Source organism: Gossypium arboreum, chromosome 13 (genome assembly GCF_025698485.1).
Source record: "Gossypium arboreum isolate Shixiya-1 chromosome 13, ASM2569848v2, whole genome shotgun sequence".
NCBI classification, from domain to species: Eukaryota; Viridiplantae; Streptophyta; class Magnoliopsida; order Malvales; family Malvaceae; genus Gossypium; species Gossypium arboreum.
This window is the reverse complement of record NC_069082.1, coordinates 93,668,404-93,681,758: the sequence shown is the minus strand read 5'-3', so window position 1 is coordinate 93,681,758 and position 13,355 is coordinate 93,668,404. Positions and strand designations below refer to the sequence as shown.

Here is a 13,355-nt window from a genome sequence, read left to right as displayed (position 1 = left end):
CTACAGAAATATTAGAAAGGGTTGGAAAACTCAGATGCTCCAGCCATCCAGCTAAGAATCTGAAAGGACGTTCCTTAGGAATTCTAAGCTCTAGTCTCATTGAAAGAAGAAACGATATGTGGTCATATTTAAGCCTTGGAAGATGAGTAACTAACGTGCTAGGAAACTCGCTGAGCCAAGATTCATTTCCAATAGCCATGTCTAATCTCTCAAATATCCCCTTCTGTGCCAAGTAAAGGAATGGCCACGAAAACCCAAATCATGCAAAGTCATAGTATCCATAAATTTCCCAAATAGAGAACACCACACACCTCTGACCCATCCACCTTTCTTCTCACAATCAGATAAAATGGCATTAAAGTCCCCACTAGCTAATTAGGGAGTCCCTCTAGTGGAATAGTAGCATATAAACCTTCCCAAAGCATTTTTTATTTTTGTTTGTCAGAGTTACCGTACAGAAAAGTGATAAAGATAAGGTATTGCTAAGAGCTGGCAAAGATCTTGACCAAAATAAATTGGGGATGGTTATGAACCACCTCAAACCGAAGTGGATCTTTCCAACCAATCCAAATTCCACCTGAGAATCTAACAACTTTTACACGATGAGAAAACTGAAAGCCTTATTTAACAATAATATTATCAACTTTAGTGAAACTAACTCTTATTTCTAGAGGACTGACAATATTTGGCTTATGCTCTAAGTTATACTCGCGAAAGATACACAGAAACTTGACACTAGCACATCTTTGACAATTCCACGAAAATATAGACAAATCCATAATAAAACCGCTAGGAAAAAGAGTGATTACAAAACCTTATTATTCAGAAGGAGAGGATCCCTACAAACCTTTTCCATTCCTTTTAAAAGCGTCCGATTCACCAATAGTATCAATTTGAATATTAATAAGCTCAACCATATAATCCATGGAATCCGAGTGTGAAATACGAGAATTACTAAAGGTCTTGAATTTATCGCCGTGACCTCAAAGTGTTTTATTAAGAACTTTCCCACTCGTATTTGAATAATTTTTATCACCAAATTCTCGACCTTTACTAACAAGAATACCCTTTTTTGCCTCTAGCAATTTATTATTGTTATTATACCATGTAGAAAAAGGTAAATTTAAATAACCAAAATAAGAATGGGGCATAGATGGATGTTACACTTAAATATAAAATGACAAATAATATTTGTTGATGGAGTTTCAATAGATCCCACGCACTAATCCGAATTCAATAATTCTATTAAGTAATAGATTTAAACCCAATTAAAAGAGAATCCAACAAACCAGCTACTGGTAACGATCCAGAATTGAAATAGCCATTGATCCTCGATTCAAACCACCACACCTGATTGGTAGGTCCGAAAATTTACCCCCTCACCCTCCCTCTCTCTCTCTCCAACTAAACATTTCACACACTCTCTCTCTTTCTATAATTTTATTTACTTGTGTTCTTTAAAGAGACTGGAATTATACCATGTTTTTCCTAGATTGGATCTATGGGATCCTTGCTTCCCTTGGTTTATGGCAAAAAGAGGCCAAGATCTTGTTTTTGGGGCTTGATAATGCCGGCAAAACAACCCTGCTTCACATGCTCAAAGATGAGGTATCTTTCATATTTTATTTGATGGTTTTGCTTCACAATTTTGGGAATTAGATTTATGTTAATATTGTTGCCATTTTCTAATAAATTTGTATTGTTATTTCTGATTGAATGCTAGTAAACATTTAGTTAAAAAGGCAATGAAGGCCGTGAAACTTGTTCTACTATTTTATGTATATGGAAGAGATCACTCGTTTAACTGGAAAGATTTTCATTTGTTATTTATCAACATAAGGGAAAAAAAGGGTAGGGGTATTGTTGAATACTTTGTTCAATGATGGGGTCTTTGAAAGTTGGTTTATAATGGATATTGGACTTGGGTGATGTGATTTGGCAGAGGTTAGTTCAGCATCAGCCAACACAACATCCTACATCAGAGGAATTGAGCATTGGGAAAATTAAGTTTAAGGCTTTTGATTTGGGAGGCCATCAGTTTGCTCGAAGAGTTTGGAAAGATTACTATGCCAAGGTACGTTTCTTTTCCCACAAATCCTTGTGATTGTATTATATTTTTGGTTAGGTCAGCTCAAGATCAAGTTGCTCATATAAGCGTTAAACTTTTTAAAATAGTTATATAATGATAAATCATTTAAAAAGGTGTTAAAATAAGGGTTTTCACACAATTCACCTCATTTGTAGAAAAAATTAGGTAAGTGCTTACATGTTAAGAATATATATCATGACAACTAAATTAGATGTTACTTGGAAAAAAAAAATAAAGACATAATTTGAGGCATGATATACAAATTTGAATAGCCGTCATTGGAGTACATTAAAAAAGATTTGATCTTTATTTGACCTCTTTGAAAGGTTTGAGCTTCGTTTGAGCATTTTCATAAAGGTTTGGCCATTCTATAACCATTTAAAAAAAATTAACTCTTATGTAAATAACCCTTAAAGGTTGTGCCTCAATTTGAGTATTTAGCCTTTTGTTTACAAAAAGCTATGCACTTCTCTTACTATTTGATTTTTTTTTTCATCTTTTAAGATTCATGATAAGTTATATTCAACATTGGCTATTTTTCAAGTTTCAACTATGGTAAAAGTTTGTTGCATGAATTGGGATTTGACGGTTTTAGTAGTCATATTCATTTGATTTTCTGATCATGAGGGGCAAAGAATATCATCTTTAACTTTGGAGGAAGCTGTTTTGATTGCTTCTAGCCAAATGCAATGCGTTTTCACTCTGCAATTGGAGTACAATATCAAGATTACAGTTGTGGCAGGAATAATTTCTACTTTTGTGTATGTGTGTATGCATGTATTTTGGCTTTAGTCTTTAGTAATATACGCTCACTCTGATTCATCTTCCCTTGCGTTATTTCTGGTGGGGTGGGCACTCTTGCACATAGAATTTCGGAGGCTCTTTTATTGCTGGTGTCTTGTTATGAAGGAAAGAATGGTTACCAGAACGTTTTATCTGTTCTTTCTACGCCGAGCATAACTAAAGCAATATGAAATGTGTTTGTAGGTGGATGCAGTGGTTTTCCTGGTGGATTCTTATGACAAGGAGAGGTTTGCGGAGTCAAAAAGGGAGTTGGACGCTCTGCTCTCTGATGAAGCATTGGCAAGTGTCCCATTCCTCATCTTGGGCAACAAGATTGATATTCCATATGCAGCCTCAGAAGACGAGTTGCGGTATCACCTTGGGCTGACCAATTTCACCACAGGCAAGGGTAAAGTCAACTTGGGAGACTCCAGTGTTCGACCCCTTGAGGTATTCATGTGTAGCATTGTTCGTAAAATGGGTTACGGAGATGGTTTCAGGTGGCTTTCTCAGTACATTAAGTAGGTAGATCTACAGGAACTTTAGACTTTGATTTCTTTCCCTAATCATATCTTTATACAGAATTGAGTTTGGATGGAACAATTTCAGAAATCATTGTTGCAGGTGTTTCAGCCCTCCCCCTTTTCTTTTTCCTTCCATTATTATTATTATTATTTTGTTTGAAATGATAAAGGAGCTCCCCCTGTACGAGACAATGCGACATACAAGTAATGATGACTTATTTGTGAATGATGATTTTGGCTCTGATGTTAATTTAGAGGGCACTGTCATTGCTAATATAATTGCTCGTGTGATTTAACTCTATACCCATCAAACAGATGTGACTAACACACCCTTTTAAGTTCTATAGTGTTAAAATAATTAGGTGATTAATTATCAACAATTATACTCAGATCTAATTATCATATGCGGTTCTAAAATTTAATTTTAAAAAGTTGGTTTTATACAAATAATATTAGTTTCTTCTTTTCTTTTTTAATTATGTAGTTATATAGTTACAATTTATACTATCAAACATGATATAAAAATTTTAGTGTAATTATGCTTAATCGGTCAAACATGTCTAGTGAATTAAAATTTTTTGTAATTACAAGATGGTACAACGACTAATCTAATAATTACATTTTCGTCCAATTACTTTGTGGTATGCAAACACAACCTTAAAATTCAATTCTTTTACTTTTAATTTCTAAAATTTAATTTTTATGCTTATCTTATTTCAAAGTTAGAGGGTTTTAGGTTTGGAAACCTTTCATTTTCGGTGGGAATATAAAATTTTGGAACGTGATTACTATGCTTGGATTTCAAACATTTCTTTCGAACATAATCTCACATTTTCAATATTATTAAGATTTGGAAATCTATGAAGTAATCTCAATATTACCTCTTTAACTAAATTTATTATAACAATCTGTTTTTTCGTAGTGTCAAAAACAGTAATTTCGAGGCCATAAATTTGATAAGTGAGTCTGTAAATAGTATTATTTAATATTTATGAGTCCAATATAGCATTATAATAAATTTTGATTTGATAATTTATGTTACTTAGGTTTAAGTGGTATGTCTCTAAAGTCAACTGGTTTTAAAATATGAGGTATCAAGACTTAATTTCTATAAACCGAGCCCATAAATATTTTATTAAATATTTATGGAGTGTTCTTAGGTTTATATTAAAATTTGGTTAAGAAATTTTAATATCTAGATAGTTAATTAAGTAAAAAAGACCTAATAATAAAGTTGCAAAAATTAATTAATATTGTTTTTATTAATTAAATTGCATAATTAATAGTTGTTTGAAGGTATAAAGGATAATTAGACAACTTTTATATAGTTGGACGGCTAGTGCCTAAAATTTTAAAGGTTTATATTTTATAATATTATTAAGTTAATAATAAAATAAGTTAAAATAAGAAAACAACATATTTTCACTTTCATTCTTCTTCTTCTTCAACCGAAATTGCCATTTTTAAAGCTCCAAATTTCGATCAAGCTATTCATCTTGCATATGAATAAATTTGAACACTGTTTTTAGTGAATTTTATATTTTTGAGATCGTTATAGTTTAATCTAGCTAATCCAAGGACTATTTTGGAAAATTGTTAAATATTATAGATTATGTCATGGATGAATTTGATATGTTTTGAAGTTTTATGATAGATTGTTAAGCTTGATTGTTAAATAGACATATTTTGTTAAGTAATTTTGATGATTTTAAGTTTAAGGACTTATTTGTTAAATTAGTAAAACTTTAGGTAAATATTGGGAAATGATAATAGATATGAGCTGATTATAAATTATATGAAATTTGGATGGCTAGTATTTTGATTAAATGTGGATAACGATGAATTTTTGGGATTTAAGACTAAATTGTATAAATGTTAAAAACATGGGGTAATTTAGTAAACTCACATGGATAAGGGTTTTAGGTTTGAATTAATTATTTTAAATGATTTAATGAGATTAATTGAATAAAAATATTTATTTAGATCAAGAAATAGCTTGAGCAGATACAAATGGCGGAAAAGTCAAAGTAACGGAATAGAGGTCGGTTTGTGTTAGAAGTTGTTTATGAGTTCAAGTAAGTTCCTAACTTGATTAAATCAATTAGTTGTTGTTTCAGTTGTTTAATATCTAATTATTTATTTATGAATCGAGTTCGTTGGCTTGAACGAAATGATTAAGACCTTAGTTGAAAGACTCTATGGCACTATACCAGAAATAAAAAAAGACCGTAGTTGAAAGACACTATGGCACCATACTAGAAACGAGTAAGACCATAGCTGAAAGACGTTATGGCATCACAATTCTATCGAGTAAGACCATAGCTGAAAGATGTTATGGCATCACGATTTTATTTAGTAAGACCATGGCTGAAAGACGCTATAGCATCACGAATCAAACAAATAAGACCATAGTTGAAAGACACTATAGCAACATGACAGGAAATGAATAAAACAATGGTTGAAAGACACCATGACATCCTCCAATAATTTTCTATCCAGCTAACACATTTCAGGTAAGGTATGTATCATAAGTATGAATACAAATTGAATATTTGACTAGTATAGTTTGATAATGAATACTAATGCCTTGGTGCGATTATATGCTTCATATGTCTACAAATATGTTAACTCATGATGTTGTGGTGTAGTATATCAGGCTTTGTGCATAGCAGGCTTTGTGCCTAGCAGGCTTTATGCTAGAATATTATATCAGGCTTTGTGTCTAGCAGGCTTCGTGCTCATGTGTTATATGAAGCTTTGAGCTTAGCAGGCTTCATGTCGGTGTATTGTATCAGGTAAGTTGTACTAAAAATATTATTTCTATTATCTGATGTTATTCTATTTGGTTCAACGAGCAACTAAGGGTTAAAATGAAAAGGTATGTATATAAATGAACTATGTTATTGAGAATACAAAACGGAAAATATAATGTAAGTATTTGGATTGAAAAGATAACATTTGAATTATGTGAATGAATGACTTATATCGTGAAATTCTTTCCATGATATGAATGGGTAAATAAAGCTTAAACGGGTATATAAAAATATGAAATGAATCATGATTTTAGATAATGAAATGGATTATAGTGATATGCATAATGTAAAGAGAATGAGGTTACATGATATATGTACAAGTGTTGAATGGTGAAATTGAAATGTTGATATGTTTTATGCCATGTCTTGGTTGATCTTATAAGTGCATTATTTCACCAACTAACCTTATGAATTTTTGTGTATAGGAAATGATGTTTGGCCTATAATGAAATGAAACTATCTTTGGTTGTTATATTTAATATATACGGTAAGTTAAAGTTCCTAATATGAGCTTACTAAGCACTAGTTGCTTACGTATGTGTTTTCTCTATTTTGTAGATCATCAGAAAGCTTGAATGGTTGGAATCAAAGTTGGAGCAAAACCAGACTATCCATCGATCCATTTTGGTAACTTTTGAATATATATTGAAATGGTTATAAATGGCATGTATAGGGTTATACGTTAAATTGCTATGCTTTGGGTTGTGCCAAGCTTGTGTATGCCCTAATATCTTTTGTTAATGGTTGTGCATGGTATTTGAAATTAGGAAAGATATGATTAATTGAAATATGTGTTTTGGTAGGTATAGGGCTTGTTTGTTATTATGGTAATTTGATAATGTTATAAGTTGTGCCAAATTTGAATATGTTTAATGCCTTTGTGTTTTGGCTTGTAAATGTATATGGTATAAGTGTATAGGGCTTGATGTCAATGAGGCCATTTGGTATGTTTGGATTTGTTGGTGCCATTTGTCTAAATGTAGTTTGGTTTGGCTGGTCTGTGTTTAGGCACTTTTCAATGTGGTCATTTGGTTATACCTAGCTAACTTGGTAATTTGTGGTGGTATGGATTTAAAGAATAATTGTTCATGATGTATCTATGTTATATAGTTAAAATGTGATATTGAAGTCTTATTCATGGTCTTGTTAAAAGAATTGTGGTGCCTTTGAATGGCATATTGGTTAGAACATATATGATGACTAAAATGGTATATTTTTGTGTGTTTAAGGTGTGTTAGGTTATGTCCATGTGTGGGAGGAAGGTATGTCTTGGTGTACAAGCATTGACCTTGAGTTGTCTTGTTTTAGGGGCTAAATTTGGAGCACATGGCTTGAGACATGGGCTGTCACACAGTTGTGTGTCATCTTATTTTCAAGTACAGATGTTACATAGTTTGACACACGGGCTAGGACATGGCCATATGTCCCATTGTTCAAAAGCCTACACAGCCTAGGCTATGTCACACGGCTTGGCCACACGGCCGTATGACCCCTATTTTATAGATTTTCAAGCTTGGCCTAAAATTTTTATTTGCTTCGAATAAGTCCCTGATTGTTAGTAAACTCTTTTTAGAGCCCCTTAGGCTCAATTTAAGGCTCGTAAAATTTTTATTTGCTTCGAATAAGTCCCTGATTGTTAGTAAACTTCAAATCTTAGATACTGACTTAGGCTGCTTCCAATCCAGAACAACTTCAATTTTTCGAGGATCAACCCTAATCTCCTCAGCAGACACCACATGACCCAGAAAAGTTACCTCTCGAAGCCAGAATTCACACTTACTGAATTTAACGTATAACTGTTTCTCCCTCAAAATATGCAGAACAACTCAGAGATGTACATCATGTTCCTCTTCAATCCACGAATACACCAGAATGTCATTTATAAACACCGCTATGAATCGATCCAGATAGGGCTGAAACACTCAGTTCATCAAATCCACAAAAATTACTGATGCATTCGTCAGTCCAAACGGCATCACTAGAAACTCATAATGACCGTAACAAGTCCTAAAGGCAATCTTGTAAACATCAGTCTCCTTGACTCTCAGTTGATGGTATCTAGATCAGAGATAAATTTTTAAGAAAATCGGCCCTCCACGAAACTGGTCGAATTGATCATCAATCCTCGGTAGAGGGTATTTATTCTTAACAGTCAATTTATTCAGTTGCCGATTGTTGATGCACATACCCTAGTTCTGTCCTTTTTCACAAATAACACCGGTGCTCCCCATGGACACATACTAGGACGAATGAACCCTTGATCCAGTAACTCTTGAATCTGCGCTTTAAGCTCTTCAAGCTCTTTTAGTGCCATTCTATAAGGGGCGATGGACACCGGAGCTGTACCAGGCAGGAGCTCAATCCTAAATTCAACTTCTCAGCTTGGAGGTAATCTAGGTAGCTCATCAGGAAAGACATCTAGAAAGTCCTTAACTGTTTTGATATCTTTCATAAATGAAACCTCAGAACTCGAAGCACTGGCGTAGGCTAAATACGCCTCACAACCCTTATGAACCAACTTTTCAGCTCTAAGTGCAGAAATCACATTTGACAGATAATTTCAAAGCTCCTCAATCACAATTACCTCATCTCCCTTTTCAGTTCTCAGTAACACCCGTTTTGCAGCACAGTCCAAAATTGCCTAATGCTTAAACAGCCAGTCCATGCCCAATATTATGTCGAATTCCCCAAAAGGATGTTCCATTAAGTCCGCTAAAAAGACCATTCTTTGAACCTCCAAATGTACATCCTTAAACAATTTATTCACTCTCACTGACTGCCCTAATAGACTCAACACGGTAACCTCACTTGTAGTGTTTTCAACCATTATACCCAAAGTCTCAGGCACAGTGCATGCTATATAAGAGTGTATAAATCCAACATCAATCAATGCAGTATAAGGTACATTATGAATAAAGAACATACCTGTAATAACATCTGGGGTGTCTCCATCCTTTCGATGATGTGCAGCATAAACCAGTGCTGGCTGCCTTGCCTTAGTATGACCAGCACCTCTGCTCGGTGCTCCACGACCACGGTCCATACCATTTCTACCCCTGGCCTGACCATGGCCTCTCGATGGCTGCTGAAAACCTCTCTACAGCTGAACAATACCTATACTAGTAGCTTGTATCTGATCGGGCCTCCATGGACAATCCCTGATACGGTGCTCCATAGATCCGCACCTTAAACATGCCCCTATCCATACCCAACACTCACCCTAATGGCATTTCCCATAAACAGTACAAGGTTGCGGCCTAAAAGTAGCAATAGGGGGCCCAACTCTGACTGGCCCATCAACTCTAGCCTTTTTTTTAGGCCTCAAAGTGAACTTGGGGGCTCCCAAACCCTCTTCTTCCTTCCCCTGTCCGACTCACGATTCTGGCGCTCAACGCGTTTCACATCCTCGGCGATCTTCGCCTTTTCTATTAATACAACAAAATCTCGCTCCCTCTGTAGAGCTATCAGAACTCGTAAATCATCTCTAAGGCTGTCCTCAAAACGCACGTAGTGCTCATTACATAAGAATTATCCAAAAAACCTACTTTTATCTAAAAGTCAAGTACAAAAGCGTAAATAATAGTGTGGCCATCCCGAGTCCCTCGCAGCACCGGCCTGCCTAAGGATTACCTACGCAGACAAGTAGAAGATTGAGTTATGAGAACTCAGTGTGTAATCCCTATGTACTAACCAATAAATCATGCAGCGCAAAACGGTCTGGGCCTAAACCCGTATCAGTGGCAATATCAGTGTGGACCTTAGCCCAATTCAGTATAGTATCAGAAATGCATATAGAAATCCTACCCATCCATCCTCTACACCCCACTCCGTCCAACCCTACACTCCATGTGGGGATAAAATTGACCCACCCATCCCTACACTCTAGAATATAGCACCGGTTGCGGTACTAAACAATATATGCAGCAGAGCTACTAGTACAGTACGATTCCTCCAAATTTATCAAACCCACCCCCATGCAACATGTCATGTCGTAATATATACATGAATGCAAAATGTCATGCTCGAATACAGTCAAATAAAGCATAGGGGTATATCAGTTATTCTACCTCTAGGGGTATAACAGTCATTTCATCAGTATGGGGTCTAAGTGTACTTACCGATCCATCAGTAGGCCCACAGTAGTCTTAAGCGACCCATGCGACCATAACAGTTAAACAATGGAAATGGGCCCAAGCCTAGAATATGGCCCATGTGGGCCTTCACACTTATGTGGCCCATTAAACTCTATAATGACCTTGGCATGTGATCTACACAACCTGGCCCACAAAACTTCACACATCCGTTTGGTTTATCCGTGTGTGGCCCATGAGCCCGTGGGACCCACACAGCCCATCTTGGCCTAACATGACCCAAAATGGCCTAGGCCCACAAAATCGCTCGTGGTGGTTTCTACAATCACATGCTCGCGCTTATGCGTTCGGCTCACTACACGAGTGAGCATCACTGGTATAGCGTCAACAGTCGTACATTTTTGGCTTTTGCCGATCTATGCTAATGGCAGTACGATTACACACTTAGTTGTGAAAACGAGCGAATTAATCCATGAGCACCCTAACCTATTACAACAGAAACTTTGGTTAAATACCTAATACACGAGTTGAAAGAATCCCTAATTGAAACTTATTCATAAGATTACTTACTATCGCCTTGCTAGATCCAGCGTGGTCTTAGCCTGCTTAGATTACTGATGAACGTTGATAATAAACTTCTTGATGATTATCTGCAAGAACCGAAACTATTACTCATGTTGCGCAATACATATGGGTTAAAAATTAATGTATATTAGCCTAAAGAAAACGTGAACCCAAAACAGGGGAAAGAACTATTCAGCTAGTACTAAACCAAGCTTAAATATCTCAGTTCCAATCAATCAAAACAAATAGCATTACCTCCGATCAAGAATGCGAGAAAAGGTTCTGATCAGTTTTGAAGCACCTGAGATCTCCTTCACTCCTCGAGAAATACTTAAACTCAAAAAAAGGCCACAACCAAGAAAAATAAGGTAAGAATCGATATCAAAAAAAGAAAAGGAAGAAAAGTTGAAAAGCAAAGGCCACAGTGACTTACTAGACAATAATCAATCAATCAACAGAAAAGGGAGAAGAAGTATTTGGTCTAAGGTATAACTGATTGTGAAAGAAGGAAGATAGAATCCAGAACCTAAAGTGACCAAAGGAAAAGATGAATAAATGAAGAAATCGGTTAGAGCTCAAGAGAAAGGGAGATAGCAAGAATCGGTCAAACAAAAATACAATTACGAGAGAGTTGGGAAGAAAGGGAAGCAAAGAAAGTCGACTAACCCAATTGACTGAAAGGGAAAATAAGGTTGCCAAACAAAATACCCGAAAGATACCAAACAAAAGTCGACAAAAATGAATATGCAGAGAAGCAAAAAGAGAAAAACCTACAACATGGTAACAGCCGAAATGGAGAAAAGACCGACTACACTCAAGTTGAATTCCCTTGTGCACCTAGAGTCCCCAAACGATATCAACACTCTCCTAACTAGGTTCCTCAAATTTCTCAAATAGCACCCTACCCTTCAATCTCCTAACTTTCTTCCCCACCACACTCCTAAATTTTGGCTACACACTTCCCACTCCCCTGAACACTCTCAACCGCCCATGAGCATTAGATTCCTATTGGAAAACAACCTCCTACATGACACTGCAGCAAAAATAAACACCTTATGCGAGCAACAGGATTTGAACTCAAGTCCCTTACCATTGGTGACACGCCACTACCCCTTACACTAACAAGCTTTTTGTGACATATCTTCCCCTCAATTAATTAAGAACCTATCAGCTAGCAGCAAAGATTTAATTTAGTAAAAACCCAAAAATTTTACTAAAGCCCAGGTTTGAACCCAGGACTTCTCCCACTTCCCAGGACCCCTCTAACCAACAACGTAAGCAAGCCAACATGCAACATAACACACAATTTAATCACTAAAGATTTAGGGGGTTACATTAAAATGTTTGTCAGTGTAATAAAATTTTGTGAGCTCGTAATTTTTATTTGATCAAGCTCAAAAAAGGGAAGAGATTTGTTATCGCAAGAAACAAAATGAGACATGAGTTTGAGACTTCAATAAACAGAATGTATCAAGAATATATTTTATTTTCCCGTCAATAAAAGAAAAAGAATCGGTTAGTTATTTTCATAGTTATTCAATGTATCTCATTGAATAAATGAATATCGATGGATATGTGACTTCTCAAAATGAATGAGGACCTACATTTGTTGCTAAAGGGATTTAGCTCATTCATGATAAATTAGTGCGGATGGGTAATCCTGATATAAATCCTCTCAATCATATGTTATGAATTGGATTTAGCCTGGACGGGTAATCCAGATCAAGCTCTTTAGAACATATATCATAAAAAGGATTTAGCCTGGACTAGTAATCCGGTCGTATACATGTGTGGCTCAAGAGTGTACTCTCCGATATAGTGCCCTATGGGTACCATTAGACATGAATTGACAGATTCTAATTCGTACACCTCAAGTGTACCACCTATGTAACCATCGATATTTCAGATAAATTCAACGGGTAAAAATCTTGATATGAAAATATATGGATAAGAATTGAGTTATTACACGTATCCGGCTGAAATACAAATAAATGATGATACATCACATATGTTATATGAAAACATGAGATGATGATATTTGTACATGGACTTTATTTGATAAATATATGTTTATTTTTTATTATAGACTTGTACACCTTGAGTGTACTAATCGTGACCTTGATGTTCTGAGTAATATGAGTAAAGTTTTGATATGAAATGATCTAAACTCGAAATGAACTATTATGAAATTATACTTGAAATAATGAGATGAATTATGCATGTTGAATAAATACATGTTGTTGAAAGCATATGTGCTCAGACACTTGATTGTTGTTGAGCGCATATATGTTTTGATGTTAATATGGAATATATGACTAACAAAGGCAGTGAGAATATGTGTAGGGCTTGAGATCAAACTGATTGATTATGCCTTACATAGTCACCTCAAAATAGAATGAATGGTAAGTTAAGTACCATGTTATACGAACTTACTTAACATTTTATGCTTACTTAGTTTTATTTCCCTGTTTTAAAGTAAATCGAAAGCTCG

At 35.4% G+C, this 13,355-nt stretch overlaps 1 protein-coding gene across 2 annotated transcripts; it reads left to right on the top strand.

The window, feature by feature from the left end:
* Positions 1-1,202: 1,202 nt before the first annotated feature.
* LOC108455765 (GTP-binding protein SAR1B-like) lies at positions 1,203-3,484 on the top strand. Of its 2 annotated transcripts, XM_053024324.1 has the most exons (4): positions 1,203-1,357; positions 1,493-1,608; positions 1,943-2,074; positions 3,077-3,484. In XM_053024324.1, exons 2-4 carry the CDS (start codon positions 1,594-1,596, stop codon positions 3,395-3,397), a joined length of 468 nt encoding a protein of 155 aa, XP_052880284.1. In that variant the 5' UTR covers positions 1,203-1,357; positions 1,493-1,593; the 3' UTR covers positions 3,398-3,484. The 2 variants fall into 2 exon arrangements, with proteins under 2 accessions (XP_052880284.1, XP_017609799.1); XM_017754310.2 differs by having other exon boundaries at positions 1,203-1,608.
* The last annotated feature ends 9,871 nt before the right edge of the window (positions 3,485-13,355 follow it).